This window comes from Parambassis ranga, chromosome 15 (assembly GCF_900634625.1).
Source record: "Parambassis ranga chromosome 15, fParRan2.1, whole genome shotgun sequence".
Taxonomy (NCBI): domain Eukaryota; kingdom Metazoa; phylum Chordata; class Actinopteri; family Ambassidae; genus Parambassis; species Parambassis ranga.
In genome coordinates, this window is record NC_041035.1 from 13,959,436 (window position 1) to 13,975,746 (window position 16,311).

A 16,311-nucleotide genomic window follows, 5' to 3' on the forward strand; every position below is an offset into this window, starting at 1 on the left:
GTTACTCCAGGAGGAAATTAGGAAATCACCACATGAAAGACTCAATCTGCCGTTTGTCTCTCCTCTTTGAGGCACTGCTCCCTGCGTCTGTGCTCTGTTTCTGTTGCTCTTCTGCTCACTGTAGGGTGTCTGAGGATGCCATTTAATTGCGTGTGACATGCTGACTTGACTCTTGTGACGCACATGGCCCCAAACACTTAGCCACTGCCTGCCAGATCAACAGTGTGAGCAGTGTGAGCTTCCTCGCAGCAGTTTTATAAGACACTGCAGATGTTTCCTTACACACAACTCGTCTGGTTCGACACAGTCGGACACACAATGGCTGCCTAATGGATGTCATTAATATGGGCCTGTACACCCAGGTGCATTCTCAGTGTGATTGGACTTTGTTGTGGTGACACATGATGTGGCACATAATAAGTCTCTTGTATATGGAGGGAGAGATGGTGGGCAGTCAGATGCTTACTTGTCCCAGTAATATATGATAATGAGATTCCCAGTGATTGGTCATTTTAAAGGGGAAATGATTTGTAGAAACACACACCAGGGTCTTTTTGGCTGCATTTTCATCCCATCTTTGTCTCACTAAATGTCTTGATCTTCTCCTCTCCCGCCCCCTCCTCTTCTTCACTGTCCTCTATCATCCTCTCATGGTGTTATCCAGTGAAAGATTAGCGTTGTTAATCTCTTGCCTATACGGCGTGACCACACCGTGAACTCTTCCTTGTTGGGGGACACATCACCACAAATACAGCCTAGGTTATATTTCACATGTTTGACTGCTAATAGTTTAATTCTACTAGCATGACCAACAGTGTGCACCATCACCTCAGAGAGTTGGTATCTACTTTCAAGCTTCATTTGAAGGCACTTTTATCTGACTGTAGCCGTGGTGCTATTCTGACTGTGCATCCAATGCGATCATGAGTTGTTCTGAGTGAAATGTCATGTCTCTCCAAAAGAGCATTCAGATGAATAAAATGCTATTTTCTTGAAGGGAATTGGTGCCATAAAAACATTAGAATGAGACCCATGTTTATAAGACCATCCCTAGCATGCATAATGCAGTGATAAACTGCTCTGCACCAATAAGTTTTTCTATGTGCTTATAGGAGAGCAAAAAGACTGGAGACAGTAATTGGCATACCCAGTCAGTCAGACAGGCTGGAGTGATCTATACACATTTTAATTTAAAAGATAAGAACCGTATTTAGTCCTGAAAAATTCCAGTCTTTAGAACAAAATTACCACATTGCTGCAGCGTGTGTGGCTGCACATGAGTGTCAGAGGTGGACATTATCTTGTGTCGGCAAACCACACATTTTCAGACGGTGCAGCTGAAACGTAGATTTAGGAAGTACTTTTAAAATAAAAGATGCAGTCCAAATGCCACATGTAATATTTGCAACGGGTGGTTGGGTTTAAGAGCCAGCATGATAAGATAGCAGAGAGTAATAGAAGAATACAGCAAGTGTCCACACAGGCAAAAACACAGTTTTGTTCCTCTTCCTTCCCCAGTGTGAGTATTTTTGTCATGTACTGTGCGTTATGGTCAGAAAACATCAAAGCTGTAAACACTGCATTTTAAAGTCAATTTTGAAGCAGATTTTCAACAAGCTGTATTGATTTTATTTATTTTATTCACTTTTAAGTGCACGGTGGAGTTATGTGATGTATAAAATCACGAATATTAAATGAAAACATGTTATTGGCAGGCTGGAAGGGGACTGGAGATGTTTATCGCTGTAATGAAAAAGATACAAGCTTGAATAATCATCATAATCATCATCCTCAGGAATGAGGAATTGTCCACTTGTCCCAATGATCTGCCTCCTAATTACTGAGAATTAGGTGCAAAATGTTGTAACAGTGTGGCATCGAGTATGCAGCTGTCACAGGAAAATCTTCCAAAGAACCAAAAAATCATCAGAAATGTGTCCTCAGGTCGACACTTGATTAGAAACTCATTGGCTTTGTTTCTGGATCAAAGCTTCAAGTCTACGGTGCATCTAGATGTGCTGTTCTTTTTCTACTGTGCATCACTAGAGGGGAGAATTGTTGCTGTGCTGAAAGAAAAGGCAGTGTTCACAAACAGTTCAGTTAGGCAAAGTGGAATAGCAGATGTTTGTTGCTTAGAAATGTCTACAGCTTGAAGCCCAGAGCACATTCTGGGCAAAATTCTGCAATCCAGGCATACATCAAGTGTTTCAACATCTGACGAGGCTTGTTTAGAGAGATGAAATCAACTGTCTACTGAGAGATGGTTCAGATGCAAGACAGTGCTGTGCCCCTTTAAAAGACTAGCCCTATTATTTCAGAGGAAACGGTAAGCTCAGGTTCTGACCAAGGCTTTTTAGACCAAACAGACACTTACTTAGACCTGTCTTTGTGTCAGTTTAATATGTCTCAATTCAGTACGTCATAGTGGTCACAAGAAGCTTTGTTAAGAGAGACTGACTCACTTTTGAAGCCATTTGAGAAACTGCAGTTGTTGGTCCTTCATGTTGGATGGCTGTTTTTTTTACACTGAGGTTTTTATGTAAATTGTTTGAAACAAATGTTACCCTTTGATCCTATGAAGTTAATACACTATTTTTCTATTTGCACCACTGGACCTGTTCAAGACGAGAGAGTAGCCGATAAAAACAACAGGCAGCGAGAGACAAGATGACGTGCCACGGGTCATAAGCCGCTCTTGAAGCCATGAAATTGTGTGCACTGTGCTCATCTTCTCCCTCCTTATCCTTTGGATAGTGCCGCTGCATGAGTGCACTAGTACCTGTCCCCCTGATGAGGTTTTCACTGAGGACTGCAGAGCGCAGTGGATGGCCGGTTGGCATTGACATTCACCTCCATCTGCCAGGAGCAGAAACTGAGTGCAGGTAGAACGCACTGAACAAGCACAGAAAAAGAGTGGGACAGGTGAGGGACTAAAAAGAAGAGGTGAAAGAGAGAGTACAATTACATTGTGTTAGCTGTAAACAGCATGAAGGGAGCAAGAGAAAGAGAGAAGCATGTTGTTGCCGTAGAAACAGAGCAAAGCCTGAATAAGAGACTGAAGCAGCACAGGCAGAATTTGGAGAAATAGTTTGCTGTTCACCACAGACATGCCTTTGCTTTGCTTCTGTCAGAGCTGTCAGGAGCTGTATGCACCGGGAGCGCTGCGCTTTCCCGCTTTGCTGCTTCAATGAGTATTCAGGTAGTGGGTCCTCTGAGGGCTGATATCTGCCTTCTCCACCAGTGCCCCACATTGAAGATCTCAGACCCTGTGCGGGTGTAGCTCCAACTAGAAAAATGTCTTCTCTGTAAAATCCAGGTGAAACTTAGTAGGATCAGAGCTGTGGATACCTGCTGTCACTCGTCTGTCGTTTTGATTGATGTGTTTATTTGAGGCCTCTGCACCTTCCACACGAGCCTAAGGAGGCTGATAGCTGCTCCAGAATCGTACGCCTCAGGTCACACTGACGGGGCTGACAGCAACCAGGATGTGCCTTTTGAACGCTTGTATGCACAAACGTATTTTTCTTTGTCAGGGCTGCGACCTCCTTCTGGCTTGCTCTTAGATTAATGTGATGATGTATGTAAAACAAAATCTCAGACCGCCGAGACAATGTAAACACAGGGAACAATCAGGCAACAGAGAATATGTCATCACCATAGAAACCACCTCCCAAGGACTGAGGCTAAGCTGCTACCTTATCTTTTTTATTATATATTTCGCACCACAAAGACTCCATTCACACATGTTTAAGGAGACCCCTGTTTTAGAAGGATACAGTCAAATTAGATTACAGTTGCTGTTTTGGCTTCCACACAAAGCAGCACACACTGCTTATATTAGCACTAATGTCTGAGAATTCTTTGTAGACACCTGGGTATGTGGTCAATGTTTGTTTCTGTGTTAACTACCAAAAACAAACTGTTGCCTTGGTTGCAGTTGCATAACTTGAAAATTATATTTTTCTCACACAACTGTTAAGGTCTGATAACGTTGGAAAACAGCGGAACTTAAGACTAGTCTGTGTTTTGTTTCTTGCTTCTGCATCTTCAGGTTGCATAATTAGACAGAAATGTTGATCATGCGCACACAGAACAGAGCTCGCTGGGTTTCAGGCCATGCACACTGACTCCAGGAAGTCTGCAGATCTTGGCATGGAAAGGGGATTTTCCTCTTAGATTGGCAGCAAACCTGTTGAACGTGTGTCGAGTGTTTAATGTGTTTCTTGTACACTTGATTTGAAAGCTGAAACCGCTATGCTATGATTGACAAAATTAGAATTCAAATTTAGTGAGGACAAAAGCATGCAGAAGAGGATCTGTTGACCATTCAAAATACTCTTAATTAAAGAGACAACCTCCCAGAGAGATGTGTTACTCTGCTAAACAAACAAGAAGCACTTTGGATGAAGGAGGAGAATGGAAATGTTATCACTTCTCTTTTCCCAAAGAAATTTGATATCCCTATTAGCAGATTGAAGTCTTTGCTTCCTGCAGCGACTCATAAATCCCAAATAGATTCTGTGAAATGTGCGAAACAAGCATGCTTATTGAAACGTGATAATCTACTGATTTACTGCACAGTGGGAACAGTGCCTGTTTTGTTGTTTTTTTCCGTTTTGATTATGAAAAGTCAAACCTGCATGACTTTTACAGCAGCTCACGATTCTCCAAACTTATAAGAAAGTGTGTTGAGCTTGCTAAGCCACAAGTGTGAGGAAAGAGGGAGGGGTGGAGCGAGCAGCAGAGAACTGCTTTAAAAGCCAGAAGATGTCATCAGGAAAGTATCACCATCTGCTCCCTGTTTGAGAGCTGATCCGAGTCCCATTTCATGTGGAAATGCTGCTCCTGGCAGAAGGTATTTGCTAAAAGCTGTCTGCACACAGACCTGAGAGCTGACCAGACAAATATTGACAAGGTGGAGTCGGGCTGGAACACAGATTGGGAGGAGAGGGTTTGTGGAAAAAAAATGGAGGAAGCATGCATTTCAGATGGCAGCAGAGGGAGATGGAAATGCAGGGGAATGAAATAGTGCTGGTTTGGAGTGTGGACTGGCTAGGAGCGATGGGATTTTGACTTCATGCTTATCACTTCAAAAGCCTGACTGTGAAATGCAGTCTGGTCTCCCACATAGCTTGCCCCCATCTCTCTATCTTTCTCCCCCTAACCTGGGGTGGAGTGGATCACTTTGGCCTCATAGTTACGGTCTGATTTGCTGTGCAGTTTTCTTTCACAGAGACAAACTCTGTCCCGGGGAGCTCGCTCATTCAGTGCTGCATGTAAGCATCAGCTCCACAGATGTTCCCTCTGCTTAATGCGAGCAGCAGCGGTCATGGAGTACAGCATGTGACATTTTTGCTGTAACAATTGAAACAGCCCTCCAAGGTTTAAAGGGGGACAGAGGAGGAGAGTTTCCGTCAATCAGATTTGTGCCATGTAAACACAGCATTGTGGTTTTAAAATATGGCTCTGGCTTTGTTTCATGCCCCAAAGTACTTCTCATCCATCTTATCATCACAGCTCTGTTTTGTGGTGTCACAGAAAATGACGTGAAAACAAGTCACAGCAGCTTGCCGCAGCCCCACAGCTGTGTCATGCAACAATGAATAATCCTGAGCTGCACCGCAGGAGCCATCACCCATATGGAGTAGAAATGGCACAAACATGTTGACGAGCAGCAGGCTGGTTAGGATGTGAATCCAGCACCTTGTCGTCTGTCCGTCAAGGACCACAAAGGATGTGATAATAAGGAATGTCAAGGTTTTCTTAAGGATTTAGGGAGGTAGGGATGAGATTTTAAACCAAGAAAGGGATGAGATTAGAAAAGAGGGGAGGTTTGAGTCATCAGAAACCAACAGCACTGAATGGTGAAATACCTGAATTATGACGCATTAGTCTCCTCTCTGCACATGCTGCTCTTATGTTGATAAGATACAGCAAATTCCCTCCTTTCTATCCAGTAAAATATGCAAATATTTGGCAGTAATTATAGATAAAATACTGACATTGTTTAATTAGTAAACTGCCAATTAAATAATTCCACTCAAACACTAAGAGGTACTCATGAATATAGAGCATCCTCTTTATAATATCTGCTCTGCCTTCATGACAATGTCCACTTTTGTTGACATAATATATACAAAATAAAATGCTGTTCTCCCTAATAGTAGTATTAGTAGTTCTTTTCAGGGCACAAGTTTAAACGTTTTATGAAATAATGCACTTAAACAGTGTAAATGACTATCCAAATGTCAATTGTTTGACCCTGAGTGGAGGGTATGTGCAGGAACCTTGTCAGCAGGGGGCAGTAGAGCAAGCAGTGCATCTAAACTGAGAGTAGCTCTCTGGCCTTTTAAGTCATTTTAATCCTGAAAGTGGCTTTTAAAAGCAACACCTCTACTCTAATTAGATTGCACTGTGCCTCCACAGCAGCATGATGGGTTCTTAATCTCTACATTACAAAAATGAGAGAGATTTACTCTTAAATGTGTCTTTATTTCCCCCATAACTCGACTCTAACTCCTCATTTTCTGCAATTACGAGCAATTGCAACACTTAAATCCAAAATATTTTACCTCCCTGTTTTTTTTTGCCTGGAAAAAAAATGAGCTTTTTTCGAAGTGAGCCTTTTTAGGTATATTCAAAATGCAAATGCACCTTTCAGTGAATTGGAGGCATGTAAGACGTGCTGCCTTTAAAATGCAAATTGCTGCTGCTTCTCTGGACCATATTTATCTGGAAGCCAAATGAGACTGGACCTTTTAAAGGTGAATGAAGTAAGTAGGTGGAGGATGGATTCGTGGCTCCATCCTTCATACCTCATCGGTGTGCAGAGGTGGCAGAGGAGAGGATGGGTTACCTACCTCAGGTGGAGGCTGTGGTGTAGAGGAGTTGCACCTTGCTGGTATACGGAACATCAAAGCATCTAATGCTGCAAACAAGCTGAGCTGGAAGAAATGAAACTGTCTGAGGAGTTTCTGTTTACTGTGGGCTTTTGTTTGTTGGCAAAATAGCACACCTCTGAAGATGCTGTTCTCTGATGGCAGGACTTAGAGGAATTATTTATATTTCCTCTTTGTGTATTTCTTGTATAAAAAGATGCATGTGGGCTTGCTCGGCTAGATCAGAGGTAAAGCAGTTCGACTTTGTGCAATTGTTTATCCATTCCGTCATTAAACTTGATCTAAAGGCTAAAAGAGACTTTCAGGGTTTATTTTAACCCCTTAGCTGTGGATGAACATAGGAATGCATGGTTTTAGATGTAAGAGAGCTTGCGTTGTAACCACAGCCCCTTTTTGTTTGCCAGGAGCTCCTTGCTGACATTTTGCATCCTGCAGGGAAGCTGCAAACAACCATGAAATCCTGAACAGATCTTTGAAGTCAGGGTAAAAGGGAAAGTGTAACAAAAGATGAAGTTATTTTATTCTGAGGGAGTGAGTATTCAAATGATCCTAATCAGTATATTTGCAATGCAGACTTCTCCACCTGTCCAGGGTCAGTAATAGGCCGCCATCTGTTCAGCAGCAGGTGATGACTGATGATGTCATAGTTATGGACAAAGCCCAAAAGGGAACAAAGTGAAGAGAAGGGAGCACACATGAGAGCTTTAAAGGAGATATCATTCTACATTCTGACATAAAGGCCACTGTGTTTACTGTAATAGAGACAGATATTCATATGGTAAAAACAAACATTTAAAAGCTTAGGCTTAAAATGTCTCAGATCTCCATGCTTTCAATGTGAATGTTCTACTTTCTACAGGGCTCAAACCGATTTATTTCTGTTCATGCTGGACATTTTAATATAAATGCACACGTCGGTCTAATTTGTTTTGCCCTAGTGTTTGTCATTTAGCTTCATCTTCAGTATAACACACGAGGAAGTGGATGCTGCACCTGGTCTTTCAGAAAGATGGCCAATCAGAGGGAAGTAGGCTTTATGGGAGAGAGGCTTAAAGAGACAGGAGCTAAAATTGCTTGTTTACGTTGTTAAACTGGATGGCACAAAGGATAAGAATAAAGATTTTTTTAACTGTGTAATGTAAAGCTACTCTAGTGATACCCCCACGTTAAAATATAGAACTGTGAATAAGCAAAATAAATAAGAGCTGGAGGGAGTACATCAATCATAAACGCTTTAAAAATGCTCTATTCTCCTGCAAAGGCTGAAAAGTCTGGCAAAATAAATCATTTCTGCCCTTAACAGAACTCTTAAAGCTCCTCCTCTATTTGAGAATACTTACATTTCCTCATCAGGCTGCTGTGAAAGTGGAAGTCTGGCTTAGCCTTTCTGTCGATTTTACTTTAAATAATCCATTTGGCTACTGTAATTGCTTCTCCTTAACAGAGAAGTTAAGGACTGAAACAGTGTGTTGGTGGTTATTCTGTTTTACATTTAAGCACCTGTGCTGGTGTTTCAGCAGCTGACCCTGATCACACTAATTGTCTGATGCCGGAGACGTCAGGTCATCCAGGTCGAGAGTTAAAAAGCTCAATGAGCTCTGTGATCGTGGCTCTGCGCTGCTGTCTGCATCCCAATAGCTCTCAATGACTCTGCTCATCAAGCATGCACAACCACACACACACACACACATACATGCATGAGATTGAATTAAGTGAGTGAAATTTTTGTCATACTTACCAGCACTCTGTTGCAACTTGAGATGCATTCAAGATCATCGATCCACCCTGCTGAAAGTCTGCAGGCTCTACGTCTGTCTTTTTCCAGCTTCTGCTGTTGTCCTTGCTGCTTATAGGCTGTGATGCACTTTGTAAAATACCTATCTCATTTAGGAGGTTATCACCAGCCCCAGGTGCTGATAGAGGTAATACTTAAGTCTGCTTGGTGAGTGCTGCAGGTGTTTTTTTCCCCTTCCCAAACTGTGATAAACACAGATTCTAGTAGAGAGGCTGCATATCATTTTAAGATATGACCTGATCTTTAAGGTGCAGTTATGTGTTATGGAGCAGCCTGTCTATTTAATGATGGTTGCTCCACTTTGATGTAGTTGGATCTTTGACCCTCTTTCCAGCCATCTGTCTCCTCTGTACAAAATGTGTATGTTGCTGTCTTCAGAAGCGGAGGACTGCAGAGTCTGACGCCAGAGGGGCTAGTTAGGCAGTAACTCAGAAGGATCTTCAGCAAGTAGAGTTGCCTCCTCCTGGCCAAAATTCACTGGTCCACCTGTGTCTAAAGAAAGAAAACACCCTGGAAGAAAACAGTGTTTTCATGTTGGCCGGTGAAGACTAAAGGTTCTTTTATTTAGACCAAAGGTTCTTTTAAGAGGAGCAGCCAAGATTAAAATGAGGAAGTGGTCTGTGACACTACCTGTCAGCCATTTACAATTTAGTGTTGAGATTTTCCTCCAGCAGTTTAGGCCTTAGTTGTCAACAACTGGCGTAAACAAGCCACGAGGGCTTAGAAGTCTGAGAACTGAGAGAAGAAGCTTTTCAGATGATTAGTGGAACATGCCCATCCAGTCTGCACGTTGGACTAAATGAGTTTATTTTTTATCAACAAACACAGTCAAACACCTTTCAGTGAGAGTCGGTCTCTGCTTCTACTACAGCTGCTGCTCTGGTGAGATAGTGTGACCCTGTCTATCACCACACTCCTCTTAAGTACAGTGTGTTCTGCACTATGCCATAACAGTGACTCACTCATTTATGATACGGAGCCTTTTTTTTGTTCTGTACTGAGAACTACAGCAGGGAAAAATAAGGCTATATGAATTCTGTTTTCTCAGAACAGCGTGTTCATATTTTCATCATAGAGGACAGATTGGTCGAGCTGAATAAAATGGAACACGTCTGTCATACAGATTATGGCTCAGACTTGTTGGCAGCTGACTTAAGTAGGAAGATGTACAATATCCTGGCACCTCCAGCTCTTCTACTTGTACTCCTATATGCTAAAAAGGGGGAAAAAACACACCTCACCTCACAAATGGGGTTAATAATCTAGAGCCTTCAACAAAAGTCCTCTAAAGAAGTAGCAGGCTGTCCCTTTGGATGGATCCCCACCCCCACGTATTCCTGGATGTGGATGTAATGGAGCATCAATTGTTGCAGCCAATTTATGATAATTATTCTTTGAATTGTGCAACTTAATATTTGAATAATTAATTTTGTTCCATGTCGGCTCCCTCCCACGCCTTTCCTTTGAATGTGCGTCACCAGAGTCACTGCCATACACTGAATTGTGAATGTTTACCGCTGTAATTGGGTGCATGCAGTCACCCTCTCTAGCCTGGACAGAAATAGCCTTTAAAAGTGTGACTCCCAGAAAGAGGTCACTTTAAAGTCTGCTCTTCCTCCCCTCCACCCGGCCGGCTGCCCTGCTGAAGGTCACGTGTGCTCGCAGCGGGAGCCCCATTCAGCAGATCTCTATCGGCTTTCACACGTTGGGATAGATGTGCTCCATTGGGTGTCAAAACTGAAAACATGACGAGAACGGGGGCAAGAGCACAGTGGGTAGTGGGGAGAGCAAATCAATACAGCGGCTGTGGTCAGCCACTTGTTATTTTGAGACGGAGAATTGATGGCTTTGTGCTGTGGCCGTGCTTCTGCAGTGGCAGCCCACTTAATGTTTGTGCTTGTGTATTTTGGTCTGAAGATTATGTCCTATGAATATACAGGGCTCAGAAACAATCCTCTGCTGCATTACACACAGATATGTAAATGAAAAGCAAAGCTCCAGATCAAAGCGTTGCATGTGGTTACAGCAGATAAGTGGAAAAATGATCCCTGTGCAGTTTTTTTCCAACATTTTGCAGAATATTAAAGAAGAAAAAAGTTGAAATAAGTTTTGATTTCTCTCCTTCTGTCACCTTTGTCGGTTCCCTCCCATATCCTTTGTCTTCTTCTTCTAATTGGAGGTAGATTTGATTGATGCAGCAGCAATCATACACGTTGTAGAGTTGTAGTTATCAGTATGCATGACTGTATTTGAATATGAACTGAAAAGGCTATTACAGCTCAATTTCACGCCTAGTGGGATATCTGACATGTTTCTTCCCCTGTAGAAATCAGACTGTCAGGAGCTCGCTCTCTGCTCTCTGTCTCACATTTTCTTCACCCCTTCATACTGTAGTTCCTGCCCTCCTCTCTTGGTCTCTGACTTTGTATGGCTTTGCCTTGAACTTTTAATAGTTATTACCATTTACTATCGCTTGAGCTTTCCAAGTGGGGCTCTAAAGACTGTCTCTGTCATTTAAAGTAATGTTTGTCTGTACTAAGCTGGTTGATTCTTGTTTTTTTGTCATATTCAGCCATTTTTTTACACGGTGTAAAGTACCTCTATAGCCCTCTCCTGCTGTTAGCTGACCTGAAAGGATCATTTGTTCTCACCTTTGCTCTGCAGTCTGGCATTCTTTCTTCCTGATAGGTTTGATGATGAGTCATAAATATTTGTCTTAAAACCTGCATGGATCAGTGTTGCTGAAGTGAAAAGATTGAAGATATCATGATGATGTGTGTGTATTTATTCACCACTTTTTAGAACTTGTCTTTGAGTGGAGGTACAAACCTCCTCAGAGGGTTTTTTATTGCTCACTGTTCATCATTTATTCTTAACTATTGCTTGCGTGCACAGCATTCATCTACAAACTACGGTGCTTATTTTGCATATCTGTACTTTTTTACTACTGTTAAGTAAAAGATGGATAATAGATCAAATCCAAAATTCAGTGGAGCATTTTGCTTTGAGCACAAAATGTTTTGTGAGTTTGTGATTGGATCTCTGACGACCATGATAATTCTTATCAGTGTTTTGACTACATTCTGGTCCTATGGAATTTTAAACATGAGGAAAAGAACATCAGCCTCCAAATGCAAACCTGTCAAGGTAAACTGAGACTGATGTATTTGAGATGTATTTGTCTTTAAGTTACTGTTTTGTTAAACCACAAGGTAATGATTTATGCTTTGGGTTCTTGGTGGCCGGGGTGATAACACAAGTGTGATCCAAAACCACTACCTACCAATGCACACGTAGTGGTAGTAGTATAAATAAACAATGTCCGCTGCTGACAGTCATACACATCTCCAGTACAGAGGCTGTGTTTGTTAGCTGGCCATAGTCCACGAGCCAGATCTGCTGAAAGACTGTATGGGAAGGCCAAAGCAGTTTAAGCAGTCTTACTCAATGAACAGAAAGTACTGCTCAGCTCATTATCTAATCGAAAGGGCTTGGTCTGTGTAAATAGAGAACAGAAAGTCTCGCTACTGCATTTGTTCCTATGAAAGATAACAACCAAAGATGTACTGTATTATGCTCTGATGAGTCAAATCTGACTGAAACATCAAACTAAACGAACAGATTTTATATATATATATATATATATATATATGTATGTAAAGGCACTTAATGTGTTGGTCTGTGTAGATGGTCATGTTTAAATCCTGCTAGTATCTTTATTGATGCATTTAAAGCTTTGTTTATTAGCAGACTTCACCCTGTAACGGCCTCAGTATTTGAGTGATTGTGCTTTAGCTTCGTCCTTGAATACAGCTGTGCGGATGTGTGTAATAAATTACCCTCAGTCATCTCTGCTCCACCACACATCCCTCACTGCCTGCTGGGGATTGGTGGAGAGCTGGCAGTAACAGCCTCTCTGATTGGTCAGTGATAGTGGTTTATGACAGATTTTTGGTGGCTGAGTCTTTGTCTTAAATCAGTCGGGATTCAAAAGGAGGAGGCTGTGTGTGTGTGTGTGTCTGTCTGGTAGTGTAAGACAGGCTTAAGTGGAGTTAGAGGGAGGTACTTTAAGGTTAAGCTCAATGTGCTGGGCAGAGGGAATCTATTTAAAGGACACCACCTCCCTCTCTTGAATGATTCAACAACAGTTTGCCCCTCCCCCACTTCTCATCAAGATCAGCTGGAGGAAGTGGTAGCTCAGCCAATAGGATTACAGAAGCGGATTGGCTGTGTGTGTGTGTTTCTACAGCTGAAAGAGAAAGCAAGCCTGGACAAGTAGCAGCAGCAGCAGCTCTGTCTGTGTCTCTGTGTTTGTGTGTGTGTGTAAAGAATATGTAGGGCAGCCACTTGTTCTCCCTCCCTCTGCCGTCTCTCTGCATATCTCTTCCTCTGTCTGTCTTTGTTTCTGTGCCGCCAGAGCTGCAGTCGCCACGGCGACGACTGACATTGTTACCGGGGCTCCACTTCCAAATGTGCTGAGGCTTGGCTCTCTCTTGCGGTTTCTCTCTCCATCTCAGCTCACCTCAAGGATTTACAAAGGGGGCATGTAACCTCCCTTAGCAACCATTGTCTGCGTGAGTGTGCGTGTATGTGTATGTGACTGTGTGTGTGTGACAGAGAGGTGTGGTGGCTTCAGGATCCAGACATGAATTCCTGCTGGAAAATGAAGATTCAGGTAAAGATTCTTGTTCTCGTTGGTGTGTGTCTGTCTTTGTTGTGTTGTTGACTTTGTTGTGTTTCCACAGCTGCAGGGTATATGCTCTGTCTGTGTGTGTTTACATTATATTTGCACACTACAGCTGAACACATATATCCATGTATGAAAAGATAATAACAGGGAAGTGGGCTTGTAGTTTCCATTCAGTGATTGTTATGGTGAGGCCTTCTGTCTCTGTGGTGATGGCAGAGTGCTTCTGCTGCAGTATACGGAGAGATGAACGAGTTGCCAGGAATGTGTGCTTTAAATATGTGTTTATATGAGAGAAAAGCTTTGGGGAAATGAGCAGAGATGCTTTGCCTCCTGTCAAGCAGAAGCTGCAGCATCAGAGCGGTCATGTCGGAGGGGTTAGCGATTTTTGCTTACGTGTGTTTTGCTCATCATTAGTATGTGCTTTGTATGCAGCTCTCATCTCATGGGGGTTTCCTGAGTGTAGTTTTACATGCATTGCATCCATGTGCAGCTCATAGGAGCATCTGCCACGTCTGTGGTGTGAAAGGTTGACCCACTTTCTACCGCCACTGCCCTTTGTTCAGCATGAGTGGGGGGGTGTACAGAAACATACTGTATATGGCTACCTATAGGCACTGCTCTCTGTTTGTGTGCAGTCACAGTGTTTGGTGACAGCCAGCTGAATGTCTTCTCACTCAGTGTGCATTAAACCTTCTGCCATGACATCTCTTTGCTAATGTACATTTAGCTGGACTTATAGTGTGAGAGTGCAGCAGCTCTGGAAGTTGATGTGCACAGACAGTAGCCTCGGTAGCAGAGCAGTTTTATATATAAATATATATTTTTCCATCACTCCACAGCTTAGCATATCACATCATCGACTGATGCACCAAATCACTGAGCTTTGTGTCAAATCTGCGACTGGAAGCAGGGAGGGGGGGCAGATTAGTGCCGTCACATGTCACGGCAGAGCTTAAAACCTGTTCTACTGAGAGAGAAATGAGGAAGAGGAGGCAGGGAGGAGACAAGGCCGAACAGGAGAGGATAGCAACAGGGAGAGTATGGCTTTTTTGCACCAGTATCATGCTGTAGTTTAATAAAGTTTTTGCAACATTCTCACAGAGAACTCATGTTAACAGCTTCCACTTCTGCTTCCACTGCTTCTTGTTTCCATCTGCAAGCGCTAGTGTGGTTTTAACATTAAACAGAACTGAGAAGTGAGCCCTCCATGATGTCGAAAGATTAAACAAAATGAGAGACACTTGGTTCAGATGTTTCTACCGTACCATGAACTTTAAATGTTCATGTTCTCAGAGGGTGCCACAGTTGATGCTTTTGCAGCTGCTGTACAGAAGCTGTTTGGAGCCTCATGGTGTTGTAGGACTTATTCTTACTGATGTTTGGCAGGTTCCCTCTTGAAACCGAAGCCTGGGTCAGTATTATCGTCCCTTCCTCTTGTGTCTGTGGTGGGGTAACCTCCTTGTTCCTGTTAGTCTTTCCTGGTTCCTGTGAGCCAGTGAGTGAATGATTTTATCACCAAGGGCTCAGACACTAATAATGCAGCTAGTTAGAGGGCAATGCGACAAACTAATTATCTGGAGCTTGACTTTTTCCACACAAGTCATAAATAATGACTTGTGTCATGTGGAAGAGGACGACCCAAAGCGCAGCTAATGAGGAAATGTGGGTTCACTGCAGAGTCAAAACTATTTTACCATATCTTTGGATCTCTGGCTCTCTGTTAGAGCTGTCAACCTCCACCATTACTCTTTGGCTTCGTCTTCTTCTCTGATCTGATTCTCACTGTAGCTCTTATTGCTGTTGGATTAAACTCTGATTGATAAGTTTTTAGTCCAGTGGTCCGATACGCCTACAAAGACCTGGGTGAGCTGGATGAGAATTATATAAATACAACAACAATCATTGACTTGCATTATCAAAGAGGTAAACTACATGTGCATCTAACACATACAGCTTTGTTAAAATCCGCCTCCATAGACCTGGATGTCACAGTCACTGTTTCTCCTCAGCATATCCTGTTTGGACATACTGATGTAATTACGCTTAACATGAGGGGAGAGATAATATGAGGTAGCAGATGGTGGAGGAAGAAGAGAAAGAAGGAGAGGTGACAGTGGTGGTGAAACCACATTTTCATATGCTGCAGAGAACAGCCAGATGTGCTCACTCACAGACTTGTTTAAAAGCTGAAAAGATGTGCGTGTTTGTGAGCATGCATGTGTGTGTGTTGGGGGGGGGGGGATTTCCTGTCTATACTGCAGTCTCACTTCAGTTTGATGTTGTTTTGTGGTACAGACACACACACAGATGCTGTAGGCCGACACTTTGGCGCCACAGTTTTGTTTAACTAATTCCTCTTGTGTGAAGAAAATAACATCAGACAAATACTTAGCTGTTTTGTCGGTGATCCATTTTTTGCACTTTTTCTTTCTAAAGTTCATGCCCCTTTCCAAACCCCCCCCCCCGGACACTATTATTGTAGGTTTGCTTAGATGTCTGTGGTCAGCAAAGCTCTCTGATGATTGTTATTACTGTGCATAGCTCAGATTTCTCATCTGGTTCTGCTCTCCTGTCCGGCTGCCCACTCACAGTCAAACTGCATTTCCTCCTTAAGTGGCAGCTGGACATTGACATGAACAGGAAGCCTCATAAAGGCCAATGTCTGTTCCTGATGACGCTCTTTGTTGCGGAGATTTCATATCACAAGGATGTGGCTGTGTAGCTGCTGTGTGCTTGTTTTTGCATGCTAGCTGTGTTTTCAGTCGGTTTATGTTTACTGACATCGATTATTTGATTTGAGAGGACTTGAGGCGGTGCTGAGGAATTTTAGTCATCTGTGTCTGGGATGGAAATTCTGTGTCAGCTTGTCTGCAGCAACTTGTGCATGTAAAAAAAATGAACAGGGGCCAGGGCAGCCTAAATGTTGT

At 42.7% G+C, this 16,311-nt stretch overlaps 1 protein-coding gene across 5 annotated transcripts in view; it reads left to right on the plus strand.

The window, feature by feature from the left end:
* The window catches only part of marchf8 (membrane-associated ring finger (C3HC4) 8), a 63,474-nt gene that overhangs the window by 21,762 nt on the left and 25,401 nt on the right, over positions 1-16,311 (plus strand). The window contains exon 1 of one of the 5 annotated variants that reach the window (XM_028422683.1): positions 12,823-13,369. The exons of 3 other annotated variants lie outside the window; for them this stretch is intronic. In XM_028422683.1, coding sequence (XP_028278484.1) covers positions 13,340-13,369 — 30 coding nt within the window. In that variant the 5' untranslated portion in view covers positions 12,823-13,339. Of the gene's footprint in view, positions 1-12,822; positions 13,370-16,311 lie in introns of those variants that run through there. One more of the 5 variants, XM_028422684.1, reaches the window with a different exon arrangement.